The following is an 18,180-nucleotide window of genomic DNA, read 5'->3' on the forward strand; positions in this document are numbered from 1 at the left end:
TTGTCTGTAAGAACTAATGCCACCAAGAGTTTCACTTTTTGTCATGGTGAGAGGGGGAGGGTGCTCATACTACTCCCTGGGGATCAGTGGGGGTGTTTCTGCTCCGTACCCAGCAGATGTACGTGTAAAATAAAACAAAAATAGAACACTTGTCTGAGTTACTGAACCACCCACTGAAGGGGTTGCCCTTGGAGGTTGGGTGTCCAGACTGGGGAAGAGGGAGAAGGCAGTCTTTTTGCTGGTGTGGGAGAATGTAAGATGCAGTAGGCCTGCCTTGTTAAAAAGGGGGGTCACCACTAGGGCCAACACATCCCTTCTTGCACTGGCCAGTGTTCGGCCTTCCTCACATTATGTATGGAAAATGAAGCGACTTTCCAAACAGGCTTATGGGGTCAATGCATAAAACTGCTGAGTCAGACAGTGATGGACGATCAGGCTCTTGTCACCCCAGGCCCAGCTAAATTTTTTTTTTCTTTTTTACCCATTTTATCCTCTTTGGGCTCATCCCTGCCAAGAAAGTGGGAGAACAGAGTCCCCAGTGGTTACTACCTCATCACCTAGAGTGGCTCCATCTTTAACCCTTCTACTGTTCACAGCAACCAGGGTCGTTTTATCAGTGGAGTGTAAATTGACAATAGATTTAAAGCTCCAGTGGGCACATAGGGTTCACATCCATTTCTTCAGGATTCCAGTAAATGGATGCCATCTTGGTGTAATGATGAAGGGGGAAAAGTAAGAATGGAATGTGAGAAAGGTAGGGTGGTGTGTGTGAACAGCCTAAATAGGCGAGATAAAGAAGAAAAAGTGAAGAGGGGTAGTAGTGATAGATGATAGTGGTGGGAAGGGATAAAAAGTAAAAGGGTTGGCATGTCCACTGTTGTATCATCTACGTAATATACTCTTAATAACTACATCCTCGCTACCAGTATATCATGAAATAGAACTTCGTTCGCCCTTTCAGTGAACACCCATGGCTTATTTCACAGGATGGAAGAGTTGGCACACTGTACAAGAGCACTGAATATGCAACAAGGATAAATTAACTTAATGTGTTGACTGGCATTTAATAGATTAATAATAACCTATTCCAGGCCCTAAGAAGTGAAACAATTGGGGATTCACAAACATACAACTCTGAAATAAGTACCTTGACCTGCCAAGATGGGACAGCCAGCTGTTCCTCTGTCTAATGTAATTTCTGCCAAAGCCACACTTGTCACAACCTAACAAACTCAAAGATGTTACCATGAGGCTCTACCTCATTTGGCATGAGGTTGCAGTTTCCTATGGGAAATGCCCTGATGGAACTGGACACCTTATCACTGAAAAAAATCAGATCTTTACTCACATTTGAAGTGGAGGAGCCAGCCTGGGGGGGGGGGATTGCTGTGGCCACTGGTAGTAGATAACATGACCTGACTAGACAGGCAAGGTGATGTTACATGAAAGATCAGTTCACCAGAAGTCATTCTTTTTCAAACAACTATGTGACCCCCATTCAGCCTGGGGGCAGTCTGTTCAAAGAGGTCTCTCCAAGTTCGAGGAGTCACTTGCCAAGGAATCAGAGGCAAAGAGACAGAAGGGAAGCCGGTAGCCAGGAAGACAGACCAGAATCGGACTTCGTTTGTGCTTGGTGTGGGATGGACTGCCACTCTCGGATTGGCCTCATCAGTCACACCAGACGCTGCACCAGGATTGACAACTAGGGCGCAACTCCATAGTCTCCCGAGACTGAAGGATGCCTACTATGTGACCCCATCTTGGAAATGTGACAACTAGGAGGGAAGGAGGTAAAACTTGAGGCCTGTTACACCGGAAAAAGATATCTTGGGCAACCCACCTGGGTGAGGGCCTCGTTATTGAGAGGGCAACCACAGGTAATGTATACTGCTTTAGCTACACAGAACTGCTGTGCAGCTTGTGCCCACTGCATCACTTAATAACGATGAAATAAATTAATCACAAAATAATTGCAATTAGTGTCATAGAAGATCCTGTTGTATAGCATGTATATTTGTATACGGTTCACACAGTGAATGCAATGTTTGTTATGTTCACAGCAGTTCTGTGCATCTATGCGTGATGTAATGAGACTTTGTATTCCTTTAGAAATTAAATTTGTGGAAAGTGATTCATATTCATGATTTGATGACAGAAATCTGATGATAATGGCAGTTGTGACTATACTTCACAATGTATGTAGCTCTGTTGTCAGGTGATGTCTGCTTGTAAAGTGTGGCTCTGTGCTGTGCTTGGATTTCATTACCACACCCACCAGAATTGCTTAGTCATGTGTTGTACATAAAAATGTAGTGATGTATGTACTATAATGTAATAACAGCAACAACTTTTTTTTTATTGATTAAAGAATATAAGTGTGCATATTAGTGTCAAATAAGTGTGTACTTAGAACCTACATGTTCTGTGATACATATAACATTGACGTCCCAGTGCATCACTGCATTTGGAAAAAAAGCAATAACAATATGAAGAAAATAAAATATGGTCAATGCATGTACTTAAAACTTGGTGCTAGGCCGACCTTGGATTGTGTTTGGGGATTATCACCCTCACCAGGCCTGTTTCTAGTGGCTCCATATGGTGCATAAACATGTATTGTTATATATAGAACATGGATAGTGTAATAAAAACAAAATCTGTATGTTTTATTGTTCAAAGAATATAACATTGTGTGCATATTGATAAATAAATCTATATAACTATGATCTACCTGTTCTGTGATGCTAATAACTGACAACTTAATGCCTTGGGAAAAAAGCTGGTAATATTTTTCACATTGCTAGCCAGCTTGAAGAGCCCAGCAAGTTTAGTCGGGAATGTGTGGTGCTGAACTGCCAAGTGTTAACAATCAGCGAGTGATAACAATAAATAGTGTTTTGATGGCGATTGTAGAATAAAGGATGAAAGTACAAAACACTTGGTCAAATTATCTTTTTGAAGGATGCCATGGGTCAAAACATTAGTCCATAAATGTTTTACATTGTAACCATGTCTATCTGACTATCTGAATATTCTGATAAAATCTTATCCAGGCATATTTCTCATGTGGGTTAACCCCTGCACTGTTCACTTGTTTAGCTGACAAGCCCCAGATGCTCAAGAACAAATAAATTCAAAAGAAATAGATTTCTTTCTAATCTTATTAAAATATGAAAAAAAAAATTGTTACTACTGTATACTAACTTTGGCCATGGTAGAGCTGGAAAATATGGCAATTAACTATACCAGGTTGACTAATAAGTTATTGGCACCAATTATAATATAAAATATGGTGCCAGATATGTTTAATACAGTATTTCTAGAATGAAGTCTTTGTCAAACAGAACACCTATCATAAAAATGTTTGCACTACATATAGTGCAGCTTGAGAGAAATGGCTTGATGCATTCTGGGAGGCTGAGCCAAACACTACACATATTCATATAATGCCTTTTAACTTTTACAATCCATAGTGTCAATACATATACTGTATTTATAATTTTTACAAATGTGTTTCCTCACTTTAATTTTATTTTTTGTGTGAGCGTGCAAATGGTAAAACTATTTAGTTTTTTATATGGTATGAATCCACCCTGAAGGAGTTACTAACCCAGTGGCAGTAAGGCATCTATGATAGCCACTTATTAATCACAACAAATTATGAAAAAATAAAACGTATGCTATTTAATTCAGCTTTTCAAATCAAGAACAATATATGTTAAAAGGCCATAATTTTGCAGTTACTTTAATCAAAAGATAAATCTGTTTCTCAAAACAACAAGGCAAGAAGCAAAGAAAAATACTAACCCAAGAAATATCAGTAATTTGTCTGTATTCTCCCTTCGCCCATATTTATTTAGAATTTTCCTTCCTTGACTAATAACGGATCCCATGGTCTTGAGCTCCTCTTGGGTTGTTCCAATAGTTTGTGATCCTTCCACTGAAAACATTTGGAAACACTTAAAACTTTAAATATTGTAAAATATTTTGTAATACTAACTTCTGGTACTCATGAATGATATCTCGTGCACCATATCTTCCCTCTCCATGATTATCATAACATACCTTAAACCCCTGAATATTTTATTTATTGCTCATTGCAATCTGAGTAATACCTAGTGGTAATTAGTACTGTATCCAGCAATGACACTAGTTAATTGAGCAATAACAAACTTCTCTTGTAGATGATACATTGTTCTGCTTTGTATGAAAGGAAGCAGTTGCTCTCATCTGTGATAAGACCATTTGCAAAGTTACTTATCAAGATAGGTGGATTAATGTCCTTGATCAGAAAACTTACCTAGTTTATCAACAGTAGTGCGGCTCTTTTCTGTATTGTCTCTTATCAACCGTGTTACAGTGAGCAGATCATCCGAAAGTTGGGAAGACTTCTTCATTAACATTTCTCTGCTCATTCGGTCTCGTTGACGAATACCAGCTTCGCCCTCTTCACTCAGCTCAGTGTTGGTAAAGAGTTCATCTTTACTTCGCTGTAAATTTTAAAATGTCTGTTCAGTAAAACTGTAGTATCTAGAAATAATCTTTTGAACCTTAAAATATTTTAATGTTACCACTATTAGGGAAAATAATAGTATAAAAGTAAAAATGTAATAAATAATGTGAAAATAATGATGTAACCTGATTAATGGCAAGCTGAGAGGCAAGGAGAGCATTTCGAAAGGCTCTGTGGTTGTCCTGAAGCATTTTGTCACTCTTGGCAGCTTCCTCGGCCAGTGCAATACGATCCACTTCACTATCTTGTTCCTTAAACAAAATGGAGGGACATGCATATTTTGGGTAAGTACAGGTAAACATATTACGTGCAGCAGGTGCCTATATTTTCTTATTGTCTTTCGAGAATTGTAGAATTAACTTAATCTCTTAAATTTAATTTGTTTCAATACTATTCTAACTGTGGTCTCAAAAATGCTGTTAATACTGTATTATTATACATGATTTACAGACTAGTCTTAATATATTGTGAAACTATAATTTTGTCTCAATATTAGGTGAACATCTTAAAAAATACTGTTATTTATATAGAGTATAGAATACATACTGAGTATATTGTGTGTATTTATATATTTATGTATACTGTACATACAGTGGACCTTTAAATAATTATAATTATATTATAAATACATCATAATATTTTAATTTATACAATACAGTATGCTTTTTTGCATAATGTGATTTTCATTTTGTGACCATTAATTTAAACTGAACACACTTGTATTACGTTCACATTATGCTCGCCTGTCTCACTGAGCAGATAAGGCCAATGACCACCACCACTTTGTTTTCTCTACAATCGTAATGACACTCCCACAATCCTCCCACATGCACCCATTCTATCCACATCCCCACCCACTCACAACCAACCCACTGTCATGTAATGACCATAAAAGAACTGAAAGAGGAATTGAGAAGTAGCAGCAAACTAATAACAGACATCAGGGCTGAAGGAGATCAACTGAAATTAGAGAACCAAGGCAGGGAAGTGAGTGTTAATGAGCTGAAGAAAAAGTTAAAGGTAGTAGTATAGGAAGGTAAAAATGCAAAGGATTCGGCTAGAGAAGCAACAGAATGATTACCAAAAAGTGGAGAAAGCGATGAAACAATGAGGGTCACGTGCCAAAAGAACTTTTCCAGAAGTAGCCAAAAAAATAGAGGCAAGGCAAATAGTAAAAGAGGCTATCAGATCAAAGCAGGTAGTGTATTACAATAAACAATAATTAGAAAGTGAGGCTATCAATTATTATAAACAATCTGACCAGAACCAGAGGAAGCCATATGACAAGGAGAAGATGGAGACTGGGAAGAGTTAAAGGGATCCTAGACAAAGTGTAGGCAACCCAAAAAATATAAAACTTTTTAGGATAGGGAGGGACAACAAAGACCAGTGTGGGATTACCTTCCAAAGAAGTCTTTAACGGAAGTATATATTGGCAAAGAGAAGAGAAGATTATGGGATAGGGGGAAGATACACCCAGGTGGTCATTGTTCAGGACATGAGTAAGGAAGCTAAGAGAAATAGAAAGAGGGAGAGGAAATGGAGTTGGGAGGGAACACATTCTCCCAAGTGCTTCAATAGGAGACTGAAATAGAAGGGAGGTTCCAGAGCGGAAAGATAATCAGTCGCAACAAGAAATTGGGCCTAATCACACTGGTGAGGAAAGAGCCCAGAGGAACAAGTGCAAGTCTAGACGAATACAGTACTCACAGATGCCATCCTCAGAAATGAGACTAGACTAGGGAAGGAAGAGTAGCCCTACTAATACAAGAACATCAGAGCTTTGAAAAGATAGATATCTCAGAGATAATCAACCAGAAGGATTTTATACTAGGTAAAATAATTGTGGAGGACCAAGAAGAGAGTGTTAGGTGTTATTTACAACCCTCTATTAATTACAGGAAGGTCAAGGGAGGAATATGATAAATGAATTGAAACATGCTAGAATAGAAAAGGCAGCCATAGTGGTAAGGAGAACCGGAGCAAAGATCCTAATACTGGGGGATTTTAACTACAGGGAAATAGACTAGTTAACAAAGGATCCTCATGGAGATTGATATTTGTGGACACTACAGATAGATTTCCTATGGCAGCTTATCATGGAGCCGTCCAAATGAAAGAGGAGGTGATCGACCACCTACCCTAGACCTAGTGTTGACCCAAAATGAAGAAAATATAGAGAACTTAAAATTCGAGGTACCATTAGGAGCCAGTGACCACTGCATTATTGTGTTTGATTACATTGTAGAACAAAAAGAGTGGGAAAAAGGGCAAAGAGCAAGAGAATATGGAAGAGGGGACTACAGGATTGTTAAGTATTATCTGTAGGAGGTTCAATAGGAGATTGAAATGGAAGGGAAGTCAGTAAATGAGATGATGGAACCCATAACACAGAAATGTAAAGAAGTAACAACAGTTCATATATCTCAGGAGGGAAATGGACAAAATGAGAACAGCAAACCCATGCTTGAAAAATGTAAGAAGGAAAAGAAGACAAAAAACCAGCGTTGAATATAATGAAACGCCATTTTCTGGGCGAGACCCAGAGGTTTCACCTAGGAAAGCTCCAAGGACTCCCGCAGACCCTGAAGCTATCGGGCTAATGTGCGATAGACCCGAGCATAAGCCTATGGAGTTCAACCTACAGGGAACCACGAGCGTAGGCCATATACAGTGGAACCTCGAATAACGAATTTAATCTGTTCCAGCGCCACGATCATCATGTGAAATGGATGTCATACAACACGAATGTCCCCATTGACAATAATGGAAATCAAATTAATCCGTTCTACCATCGAAAAACATCAATATGATATTCGATGTTTTAAATAATGGAGCAGCCTACTTTACATACACTGAACAAACCTTAATGACATTTTTCTTTCTTCAAATTTGTTCAATAATTTTTTTTCATTTGTCTTATAGCAAAAGGTTCGTTTGGTGTTCAGCAGGTAGGCTGCTCCATGTTTCTTAAATAAAAAAAAATTGAAAAACAACAAATGTCAAAAAGGTTCGTTCAATGGTCGGCACTTAGGCTGCTCCATGTTTCTTAAATAAAAAAAAAATAAATTAAAAAAACAGTTGTAACAATTTGGAAAACCGACAAATGCCATAAAGGTTCATTCAGTGTTTGTCGGGTAGACTGCTCCATAATACAGTAGCAATCTTTCTTTGTTTCAAATGTGTTCCATTTGTTTTGTATTTTTTCATTTATGTCTTGATAATGGAGCGATAATCTCCTTCAAGAGAGATTTGGCCTGCTCTTTCCTATCGTCATGTTACTTGAGTACATCTTCAACCTCTAGATACTACAAGCAAGTGTAGTACATACTTAGTCAAATACGTTTTGCCAGGCGCAAACGTATCACACTCGCTCTCCATCTCCCCCCTCCCTCGTCGCCGATCACCAAACTAGCATTTCCAGCCTGCCAGCTTCTGATTGGTGAATCGACGTCTGCACCACTGCACTTATGCACCTCAGCGCCATCTACCTAGCCGATGTCTGGGCCTGCACCAGCCATTGGAGTTAGAATATTCTGTGCTCTCAAGCTGAAACAACCATCTGATATACGCTCTGTCTATTAGTGGATGTTCTCAGCCAGCGCTTTATTCTCAGCACCTGTTAATTTCATTTTGTCTTTATCCATTTTAGAGTAACGTCACCACTACAGTATATTATTTTATGTTATTTTTTTAATCTTGTGAGTTTGCACTGTACATAGCCAAGGAATTGTCTTATTTATAATTTGTTTTAAATTTAATTAAAGTTTCATTGTTCATACTATTTGTTTTGCCTTACTTTGCCACAGGACACAACAGCTATGCAGTCATCTTTTTTTTTTTTTTTTTTTTAAATGTGATAGGCATTGACACCAGCCACTGGGAGGACTGCCGAACACCTACACTTCTTTTTTCCATTACAAAATATAAATATATAAATATATATATAAATATATATATATATTATATATATATATATATATATATAGACACACACACACACACACACACTCACTCACTCTTACAGTGACAAAAAAGGTGATTTTTTGAGAAAAAGGTGACACCCCTAGGGTCAACACTTGCAGCAGAGGAGCTCCAGCATATTTCAACAATCCTAAGTATTGTAGTACAGGTTGATGGTAGTGAGTGGTGTCCCAGAGAACATAAAGGTATAGTGCTCTTGAAAAATAGATGAGATAACAGGAAAGTGCTAAGGGAAGTGAAAAATCAGATGAGAAAAAGTTGCCCTAGTGTTTACAGTGCAGAGAAGAACATTCAAGATGGCCACTGGCAAGGGGAAAAACAAAACAGAGCTTGATTTTGAGGGATTCAATGAAGAAAGCATTGATATTAGTAGTCTACATAACAAGTTGGTAAATTTAGATACTATAGTGAACTCTCATGTAGAAATAATTAGTAAATTGAAAGAAAGTAATGACCATTTGAATAGCAAAGTTTTATGTCTTGAGGGTTTAGTGAAAGACTTGCGCAAGGATAAGAATCAATTGGAAACAAATTGCAAAGCTATGGAAGAAGAAAATAAACTCTTAAAAATAGCTTTGGAAGAAGTTAAAGTAAATTTAAACATAAATGACTACAATAGGTTAGGCAAGGAAATTCAACAGGAGAAACAGCTTTTGTCAGCACAGATGGAGGAAGTTACACAGGGAATAGAACAGTGCAAGAAAGATATGCAACTCACTTATGCACAAGTGGCCAAGGAGAAGGAAAAAATAGAAGAAGCAGTAAAGGAAGTCAAACACTGCAGCAACCAAGATAAAACAAACATTAGGCTAGAAGTGAGGAAAGAATTGGCATCTAACCCGAAGTTGGTGCAAAACACAGTTGATCGGAGTAAGTCCCTGATCATTTTTGGCTGCAAAGAAAAGGCGATAACATCTAGGTCAGAAAGAGCTGTAGAAGAAGCTAAAGTAGTAGATAAAATTGTTGGCCTCGTGGAAGGTCTTACAAACAGAGAATGTGTGCGACTACAGGAGAATAGGCAGGTACGTAAAAGGGAAAGATCGACCTTTGAGGATCACCCTAAATGGTGCCAAACAGATGGAAGAAGTACTAAGGAATGCTAGAAAATTGCAAAGGGATGAGGATGGGAAAGGGTGGTCATTAAGACGAGATCTTTCAAAAGAAGATAGAGAGAAGCTGAAACTGAACCTCGCCGAGGCAAAACATTTAAATGAGAGCAGGAATGAAGAAGAAATAAATTCTTTTTTCTACAAAGTGATAGGGGTAGGCAAACCAGTAAAGTGGTACATAAAGGCAAACCAACAAAATCAATAGAGAGAGGGGGAGTGAAGAATAAGGAGAGGGGGAACAAGTTCCTGAAGATTGCATACACCAACATAGATGGAGTGAGATCGAAGATACTGGAGTTAAGTGATGTAATACAGCTGCAGACACCAGACATTGTTGCACTCACGGAGACAAAACTTGAAGATGTAATTTTAAATGAGGTCATATTCCCAAGGGGCTACTCAATTTGGAGACGGGACAGAAAAATTAGGAAAGGCGGTGGCGTTGCTGTGCTGGTAAAAGAACACCTAAAGGTGAAGGAAATAATGACTGCCAATCCACAAGAAGTTGACATAATAGCACTAGAGATCTGCTATGAGGATGATAAACTAATGATGATAAATGCATATAGTCCACCGCCAAGCAGCACATGGTCAAAGGAGGAGCTAGATAGTAAACGTGAAGGTCTTATAACAATAATGAGAGAGATTATAGCGAGAGCGGATAACGATAGATCACGACTGTTGATAGTCGATGACTTCAACTTGAAATCCATAGACTGGGAAGCATATGAAGCTAAAACAGAAGATTTTTGGACCTGTAAATTTGTAGACCTCATCCTGGAAACATTCTTGTATCAACATGTTAAACAAGCTACGAGGATGAGGGAAGGGGACGTTCCCTCCATGCTAGATTTGATATTTACCAGGAAGGAGGAAGAGATATTTGACATTCAGTACCTTCCTCCCTTGGGTAAAAGTGACCATGTCTTTTTGGGAATAAAGTATGCAATGCGTTATAAGCTGGAAGAAAATAAGGAGGTTGAAGCAGTTGAAAAACCAGACTTCAGGAGAGGACATTATGGTGACCTTAGAAATTTTTTTAGTGAGTATAATTGGACAGACTTGATGCTAGGCAAGGAAGTGAATGAGATGTATGGCAAGTTTTGTGAAATATATGATAAAGGCACAAAAAAATTTATACCAAAACAGAGATGCAGAACTAGGAAACAGGATTGGTTCAATAGAAATTGCGAGAGGGCTAGAGACCGAAAGACACAAAAATGGAATCAATACAGGAAGAGGCCGAACCCCCAAACATACCAGCGATACAAAGATGCGAGAAACAACTACACGGCAGTGAGGAGAGAGGCAGAAAGAAATTTTGAAAAAGGGATTGCGGACAAATGTAAAACAGAACCAGGTCTATTCTATAAATTCATAAACAACAAATTGCAGGTAAAGGATAATATTCAGAGGTTGAAAATGGGAAATAGATTCACGGAAGATGAAAAGGAAATGTGTGAAACACTAAACGAAAAGTTCCAAAGTGTGTTTGTACAAAATGAAATCTTTAGGGAACCAGATACAATAAGAATTCCAGAGAACAACATAGAACACATAGAGGTGTCTAGAGACGAAGTGGAAAAAATGCTCAAGGAGCTCGGTAAGAACAAAGCAGCTGGCCCAGATGGCGTTTCACCATGGGTTCTGAGAGAATGTGCATCTGAGCTCAGCATTCCACTTCACCTGATCTTTCAGGCATCCCTGTGTACAGGAATCGTAGCAGACGGGTGGAAACAGGCTAACATAGTTCCAATCTACAAACGTGGCAGCAGGGAAGACCCCCTCAATTATAGACCTGTATCATTGACAAGTGTAATAGTGAAAGTATTGGAAAAACTAATCAAAACTAAATGGGTAGAACACCTAGAGAGAAATGATATAATATCAGACAGACAGTATGGTTTTCGATCTGGAAGATCCTGTGTATCGAATTTACTCAGTTTCTATGATCGAGCCACAGAGATATTACAGGAAAGAGATGGTTGGGTTGACTGCATCTATCTGGACCTAAAAAAGGCTTTCGACAGAGTTCCACATAAGAGGTTGTTCTGGAAACTGGAAAATATTGGAGGGGTGACAGGTAAGCTTCTATCATGGATGAAAAATTTTCTGACTGATAGAAAAATGAGGGCAGTAATCAGAGGCAATGTATCAGAATGGAGAAATGTCACAAGTGGAGTACCACAGGGTTCAGTTCTTGCACCAGTGATGTTTATTGTGTACATAAATGATCTACCAGTTGGTATACAGAATTATATGAACATGTTTGCTGATGATGCTAAGATAATAGGAAGGATAAGAAATTTAGATGACTGTCATGCCCTTCAAAAAGACCTGGACAAAATAAGTATATGGAGCACCACTTGGCAAATGGAATTTAATGTTAATAAATGTCATGTTATGGAATGTGGAATAGGAGAACATAGACCCCACACAACCTATATATTATGTGAGAAATCTTTAAAGAATTCTGATAAAGAAAGAGATCTAGGAGTGGTTCTAGATAGAAAACTATCACCTGAGGACCACATAAAGAATATTGTGCAAGGAGCCTATGCTATGCTTTCTAACTTCAGAATTGCATTTAAATACATGGATGGCGATATACTAAAGAAATTGTTCATGACTTTTGTTAGGCCAAAGCTTGAATATGCAGCTGTTGTGTGGTGCCCATATCTTAAGAAGCACATCAACAAACTGGAAAAGGTGCAAAGACATGCTACTAAGTGGCTCCCAGAACTGAAGGGCAAGAGCTACGAGGAGAGGTTAGAAGCATTAAATATGCCAAAACTAGAAGACAGAAGAAAAAGAGGTGATATGATCACTACATACAAAATAGTAACAGGAATTGATAAAATCGACAGGGAAGACTTCCTGAGACCTGGAATTTCAAGAACAAGAGGTCATAGATTTAAACTAGCTAAACACAGATGCCGAAGAAATATAAGAAAATTCACCTTCGCAAATAGAGTGGTAGACGGTTGGAACAAGTTAAGTGAGAAGGTGGTGGAGGCCAAGACCGTCAGTAGTTTCAAAGCGTTATATGAAAAAGAGTGCTGGGAAGACGGGACACCACGAGCGTAGCTCTCATCCTGTAACTACACTTAGGTAATTACACTTAGGTAATTACAGTATATAAACTAATTAAATATCACTTATGATATGAAAAATTTATATTTTTATACTTAATTTTAAGTGAACAAACCTGTGCTAAACGCTTCAATTCATCAATTTGCTCTCGAAGCTGACAGATACGCGAGCGAACCAAAGATCCAATATCATCCAGTTCAGCCTGAGATCCACTATGGTCACGTATTTCCTGTTAAGTAAAAATGCTCACGATATGATGTGCTTTTTTGTGATATGCAAGTTATTAAGCAAATAATGTATCATATGGAAAATTAACAGTTTTGAGTGAATACTTATTTTAAAAAACCAGCATTGAATGTAATGAAACACCATTTTCTGGGTGAGACCCAGAGGATCCCCAGAGCTATACCAGGCTGATGTGTATATATCAGACCGTGGCAACATTCAAGCATTCAAGCGATGGAGTTTTTAGCCTACCGGGGACCACAAGCCAGAACCTGCCCTCAGAGAGGCACGAGGAGCAATGGCCTATAGACAACCCCATGTAATTGGCAGCAGTCTATGTCTGCCAACTACCAGGTCAAGCACCCAGAAAGGTAATTCCCAAAATAAACTACAGCTGGTTAAAAATTGCAAATTGAAAGCCGAACGAGCAGGCAAAACTTCCCAATCAGAAAACAAACAATCTGTAATGTAATACAATATGTACTACTAGTGTAAAGTTTAGAGTTTTCATCAGTAAAGTACCCCTATAGTCCACTAGGCAGTTGAAATGACATTCATAAGGATGTGATCATACTTATTCTGCACATGTGAAAGTGAAGAACATGATCAGATTATACTGCATAATATTGTTTAGCTAGGAAGATCAGATTATCAGCTTGGAACACAGCTCTTTTTCCTAATTTAAGCTCAATGAAGAGTAATGCAAATTAGTAAAAGAATTGAATAGCTTGAGAAAAGCTATTCAGAGTACAGTAATAAAGTGAAATTACAATGAGGAAATAGATTAAGGAAATTAATGCAAAGAAATACCTGTGATGCATTATGAATTTTAATAAATGGGTTAACATTGTGTGGGATATGCAAATTATCAGCCTGAATAGGAACAAATTATAACACTTATATGAACGAGATGAAAAATATCCCAGGGAAAAGCTATGTCATAATACATTATGTTTGCACATCTCAGGAGACCGACCTGTATAAGACTCTTCACTGTCACATCATACTTCACTATATCCTGCTTCACGACATTGACATACATTTGGTCATCTTGAGGCATTGTGCCTGTAAATGGTGTGTTTCTTCACTCTGGAAGAATAAATAATACATTCAATGTTATTAGTATCAAAGATTTAATTAATATATATTATTGAGAATACTGTAATGCTAAACCTGGCAGCATTTAACTCGCATCCTTCAGTCACAAGATTCAATAAATATTGCAGATAAACTGGCTAATGTAAACCCTGCAATTGTGGCTATCATCAAAATTGTCACCCAGATGTCAACAAAATCCATAAATAATCAATAAACTTAGGGTCTTGTAGTACAGCTAGCTTTGTTCTCGACTCACAATCGAGGATCATGGGTTCAATTCCCAGGAGATACAGAAATTGTTCGGCATATTTCCCTTCACCAAATGTTTCTGTTCACCCAACAGGAAATAGGTACCTAGAAGTTAGGCAACTGTTGTATTTATTTAGAGTTGCATCCCAGGAAAGTTAGAGGTTCAACCTTGGAGGACCTCAATACACGTTTAAAGTATATATTACATGCATATATTCATTAATTAATTAAATACATAGGCTTCCTGTCCTTAGCAAAACAAACAAATCAAAATTCATTGTTTAACTCTTTATAAAATGATAAAAATACACAGAAAATCATATGTACCTTTATTGTGGCCTGGACAGTGGTCAATACAGTAGTTCTGGCATTTGTTACATTACATTGTGATGGGAGGAGCCACAACCAAACAAAACAACATTTTGTTGTCCACTCAAAAGCAAGTAATCTACATGTAAATGTATACAGTTAAGATAAAGTATTTATGCTGCCCGGATATGTGCAGTCATCAAATGTTACCTATTGTTGGTGACAGGAAGCCTTTATTTAGGTTTAACAAGGTTTCCCTTGGCCAACTACTGACCTCCATCAAGATGCAACCCATACCAATTGTTTAACGTCTGGGTGTACCTATTTAGAGCTAGATGAACAGACGAAAGAAACATGCTTACATACAATCTATGTACTGTACCACCTATGACATTATGCCCTAGAATTGAACCCACTACTCTCAATTGTGAGCTGACAACATATACCACTGTGCAACAGGACTCCTTTTTGAGACCAGGAGCTGATGTCCAACTCAAAATTTATATTGTAGCCTCCCATGACTGTTGGATAATCATAATGCTAGAAAATATCCATCTAGATAATACTAGATGAATAATTTGTGCTAGATAATCAACTCATGATATTAATTGCACTTTGATGGTCAAGTAAGACTGAGTAGCTCAATGATTCTTCAAGATTATATTGTTTGAAGTGATCCAGACCTATAAACAAATGGAAGAATCTGCACAAATGCCATAACCTTTAAATCAATCATCTGTGGCTGCTTAGGATCTTTGTTGATATGCCTAAAAAAAATTGAATAAAGTGCAATATTTACATTACGTTATATTACTTTACTAGGCTTAGGTGATGGAATTTCATCAAGCTTTGGTACCTTTTACCAAGCTGGGGAGATGATGGTCATTACCCGTCTCGCTGTATGTTAGGAACCAGCTCATCACCAACAATCAAACTTAACATTTTTATTTTTTACTTATTTACAATAAGGTACAATGGATTTGAGATTACATAAGATTGGTATTTTTACATTCTTGCAAAGCCACTAGCACGCATAGCATTTTCGGCAGGTCCTTAATCTAACATATAATGTAAGATGAGAAGGTACATTGTAGCAAGGTTTTTTTTATCAATAAATAACAATAATATAAAGTGACAGGGGATTACACTGGCAAGGATATGTGCCTTAAGTACTAATATTGGGGAAGTTGGTAGTACAAGACACAGTGTCAGTTTGAAGCACAAGGTAGGAAACTATGAGGATGAAATGAGGTACTTTTTGGTTTTACTTTTGAACAGGTTGGATAATTTTTGTTAATTCATCAGGGAGTGAGTTCCAAACACTGGGTCCTTTTATTTGCATGGAGTGTTTGCACAGATTTAGTTTGACTGGGGATATCAAAGAGATATTTATTTCTGGTGTGGTGCTCATGGGTTCTATTACACCTATCAAGGAAAAGTAACAGATCAAGATTAGCCTTTAGGAACACGGTTTTGTACATGTAAATATCACATGAGAATGTGTGGAGTGAATTTATGTTTAGCATGTTAAGGATCTTAAACAGAGGGGCTGTGTGTTGTCCGAAGTGATTGGTTTTAAGCAATTGAATTATGGATATAATGTCTATCGTGCTGACTGGTAAAAGAAGTAGAGTTAGGATAGCTGCCGGTGAGATACGTAGTAACATGTGTCTGGGCCGCTGCAATTTTTCTGGCAAGGTTAGCAGTAAATGATCAAAATAAGGAAGGTAGGAATAATCTGGAGAAAGTGCCAAGCCATTACGACTATATAGCACTGGGAAGGGGTCAGGATAAGGATTTGGGTTGGGATGGGGGGGGTAGGGGGGGAGGAATGGTACCCAACCACTTGGATGGTCGGGGATTTAACGCCGACCTGCATGAAGTGAGACGTGTCGCTCTACCGTCCAGCCCAAGTGGTTGGACAAAGAAGCTATTAAATTCAGTTGCAATATCTAAGAGTGTTATAACCATCTTTGGAGAGTTTTATCTGTCTGTTATGTGATTGTTGTTTAGACCCTAGGGACCAGATTCACGAAGCAGTTACGCAAGTACTTACGAACGTGTACATCTTTCCTCAATCTTTGACAGCTTTGGTTACATTTATTAAACAGTTTACAAGCATGAAAACTTGCCAATCAGACACACTTACCTGACACCTGAGACACTCTCCTGACACACTTACCTGACTTCTTGATAGTAGGTGCAGTTTGCATGAAGTGTTTGTCCTCCCGATGACTGCTACACTCGCCTGACAACTGACAGATTCTCCAGCATCAGCCTGGCTCAGGGACGGTCTCTATAAATGTTGTTGACGCCCGCCTCTATATTTCATATGTAAAAGGATTATTTACGAGCGTTAAAAATGCCACAGTATTTATGGGTGTTAAAATGCGCACTCAAAAGTTAAAATATTTCCCCGAGCAATAAATGTAAGGCTCTGCAAGGAGCCTGAGCTAAACTGAGTTACCAACATTTTTTAAAGGTGTCTTATTTATTTATTTATTTATTTATTTATTTATTTATTTATATATATAAAAGAAGATACATTGGGATTGTGAGGATACATAGCATAGTAATTACAGCCTTGTAAAGACTGTATTATAAATATTATAAATAAAGACTTATTATAAATATTGCGATCACTTTCACCTAATTGTGCTTGCAGGAATTGGTCTTCAGCACTTTTGTTTAGCATATAAACTTTCAAATCAGCTGAAATGGTTCGCCTATTGATGTTTACCCATTGCTGTCGACGGGAGGGAGGGAGGGAATTATCAGAGGGAAAGCGCCAAGCCATTACGACTATATAGCACTGGGAAGGGGTCAGGATAAGGATTTGGGATGGGACGGGAGGAAAGGAATGGTCCTCAACCACTTGGACGGTCGGGGGATTGAACACTGACCTGCATGAAGCGAGACCGTCACTCTACCGTCCAGCCCAAGTGGTTGGGACATTAAACCTATTATAATTAGCCTTATTTTTTTTATTTGTACAAGAGTTCTTACATTCTTGTAAAGCCACTATAGCATGCTTAGCGTTTCGGGCAAGTTCTTAATCCTATGTTCCCCGGAATACGACCCGCCAGATTGTTTAACAACCACCGGGATTCACGAAACAGTTATGCTAGTACTTACTAGCGGGTACCCATTTTACTGTTAGGTAAACAAAGGCTACAGTTTAGGATTTGTGCCCAGTAAATCCTCCCAGCCTAGATACGAACCCAGGACAAAGCGCTCGCGAAACGCCAGGCGAGTGTCTTACCACTATGATTGATTGATGAAGATTAAGCCACCCAAAAGGTGGCACGGGCATGAATAGCCCGTAAGTGGTGGCCCTTTGGAGCCATTACCAGTATCATTAGCTCTGCCACGGGGACTACTTGCATATGTCCCCCTATACATAGGCCTACTATTTTGACATTTCCCAGGATGCAACATGCATCAGTTACCTAATTCCTGGGTATCTATTTCCTGCTAAAGGAAACGTTGTCCAACAATCTTGCTGTCCTGCCGTGGGATTGGAAAAAAAACGAAACCTTTTCGGCTACGACCCGCCCTTTTTTCTAATCTATGAAGCTGTTTTCGTGCTAAATACCCATC

At 38.3% G+C, this 18,180-nt stretch overlaps 1 protein-coding gene across 3 annotated transcripts in view; it reads right to left on the reverse strand.

Annotated features, from left to right (window-relative positions):
- Nucleotides 1-16,938, reverse strand: part of LOC123773897 (vesicle transport protein Sec20) — a 17,300-nt gene extending 362 nt beyond the window's left edge. Inside the window, exons 1-7 of one of the 3 annotated variants that reach the window (XM_045767839.2) lie at nucleotides 16,763-16,938; nucleotides 13,901-14,013; nucleotides 12,815-12,928; nucleotides 4,639-4,764; nucleotides 4,301-4,490; nucleotides 3,808-3,940; nucleotides 113-1,775 (exon numbers count right to left, since the gene is read on the reverse strand). In XM_045767839.2, the coding sequence (XP_045623795.1) occupies nucleotides 1,703-1,775; nucleotides 3,808-3,940; nucleotides 4,301-4,490; nucleotides 4,639-4,764; nucleotides 12,815-12,928; nucleotides 13,901-13,984 (720 nt within the window). In that variant the 5' untranslated portion in view covers nucleotides 13,985-14,013; nucleotides 16,763-16,938 and the 3' untranslated portion in view covers nucleotides 113-1,702. Of the gene's footprint in view, nucleotides 1-112; nucleotides 1,776-2,653; nucleotides 3,941-4,300; nucleotides 4,491-4,638; nucleotides 4,765-12,814; nucleotides 12,929-13,900; nucleotides 14,014-16,762 lie in introns of those variants that run through there. The other 2 variants (XM_045767841.2, XM_045767840.2) reach the window with 2 other exon arrangements.
- Nucleotides 16,939-18,180: the final 1,242 nt, after the last annotated feature.

This window comes from Procambarus clarkii, chromosome 91, assembly GCF_040958095.1.
Source record: "Procambarus clarkii isolate CNS0578487 chromosome 91, FALCON_Pclarkii_2.0, whole genome shotgun sequence".
Lineage (NCBI taxonomy): Eukaryota > Metazoa > Arthropoda > Malacostraca > Decapoda > Cambaridae > Procambarus > Procambarus clarkii.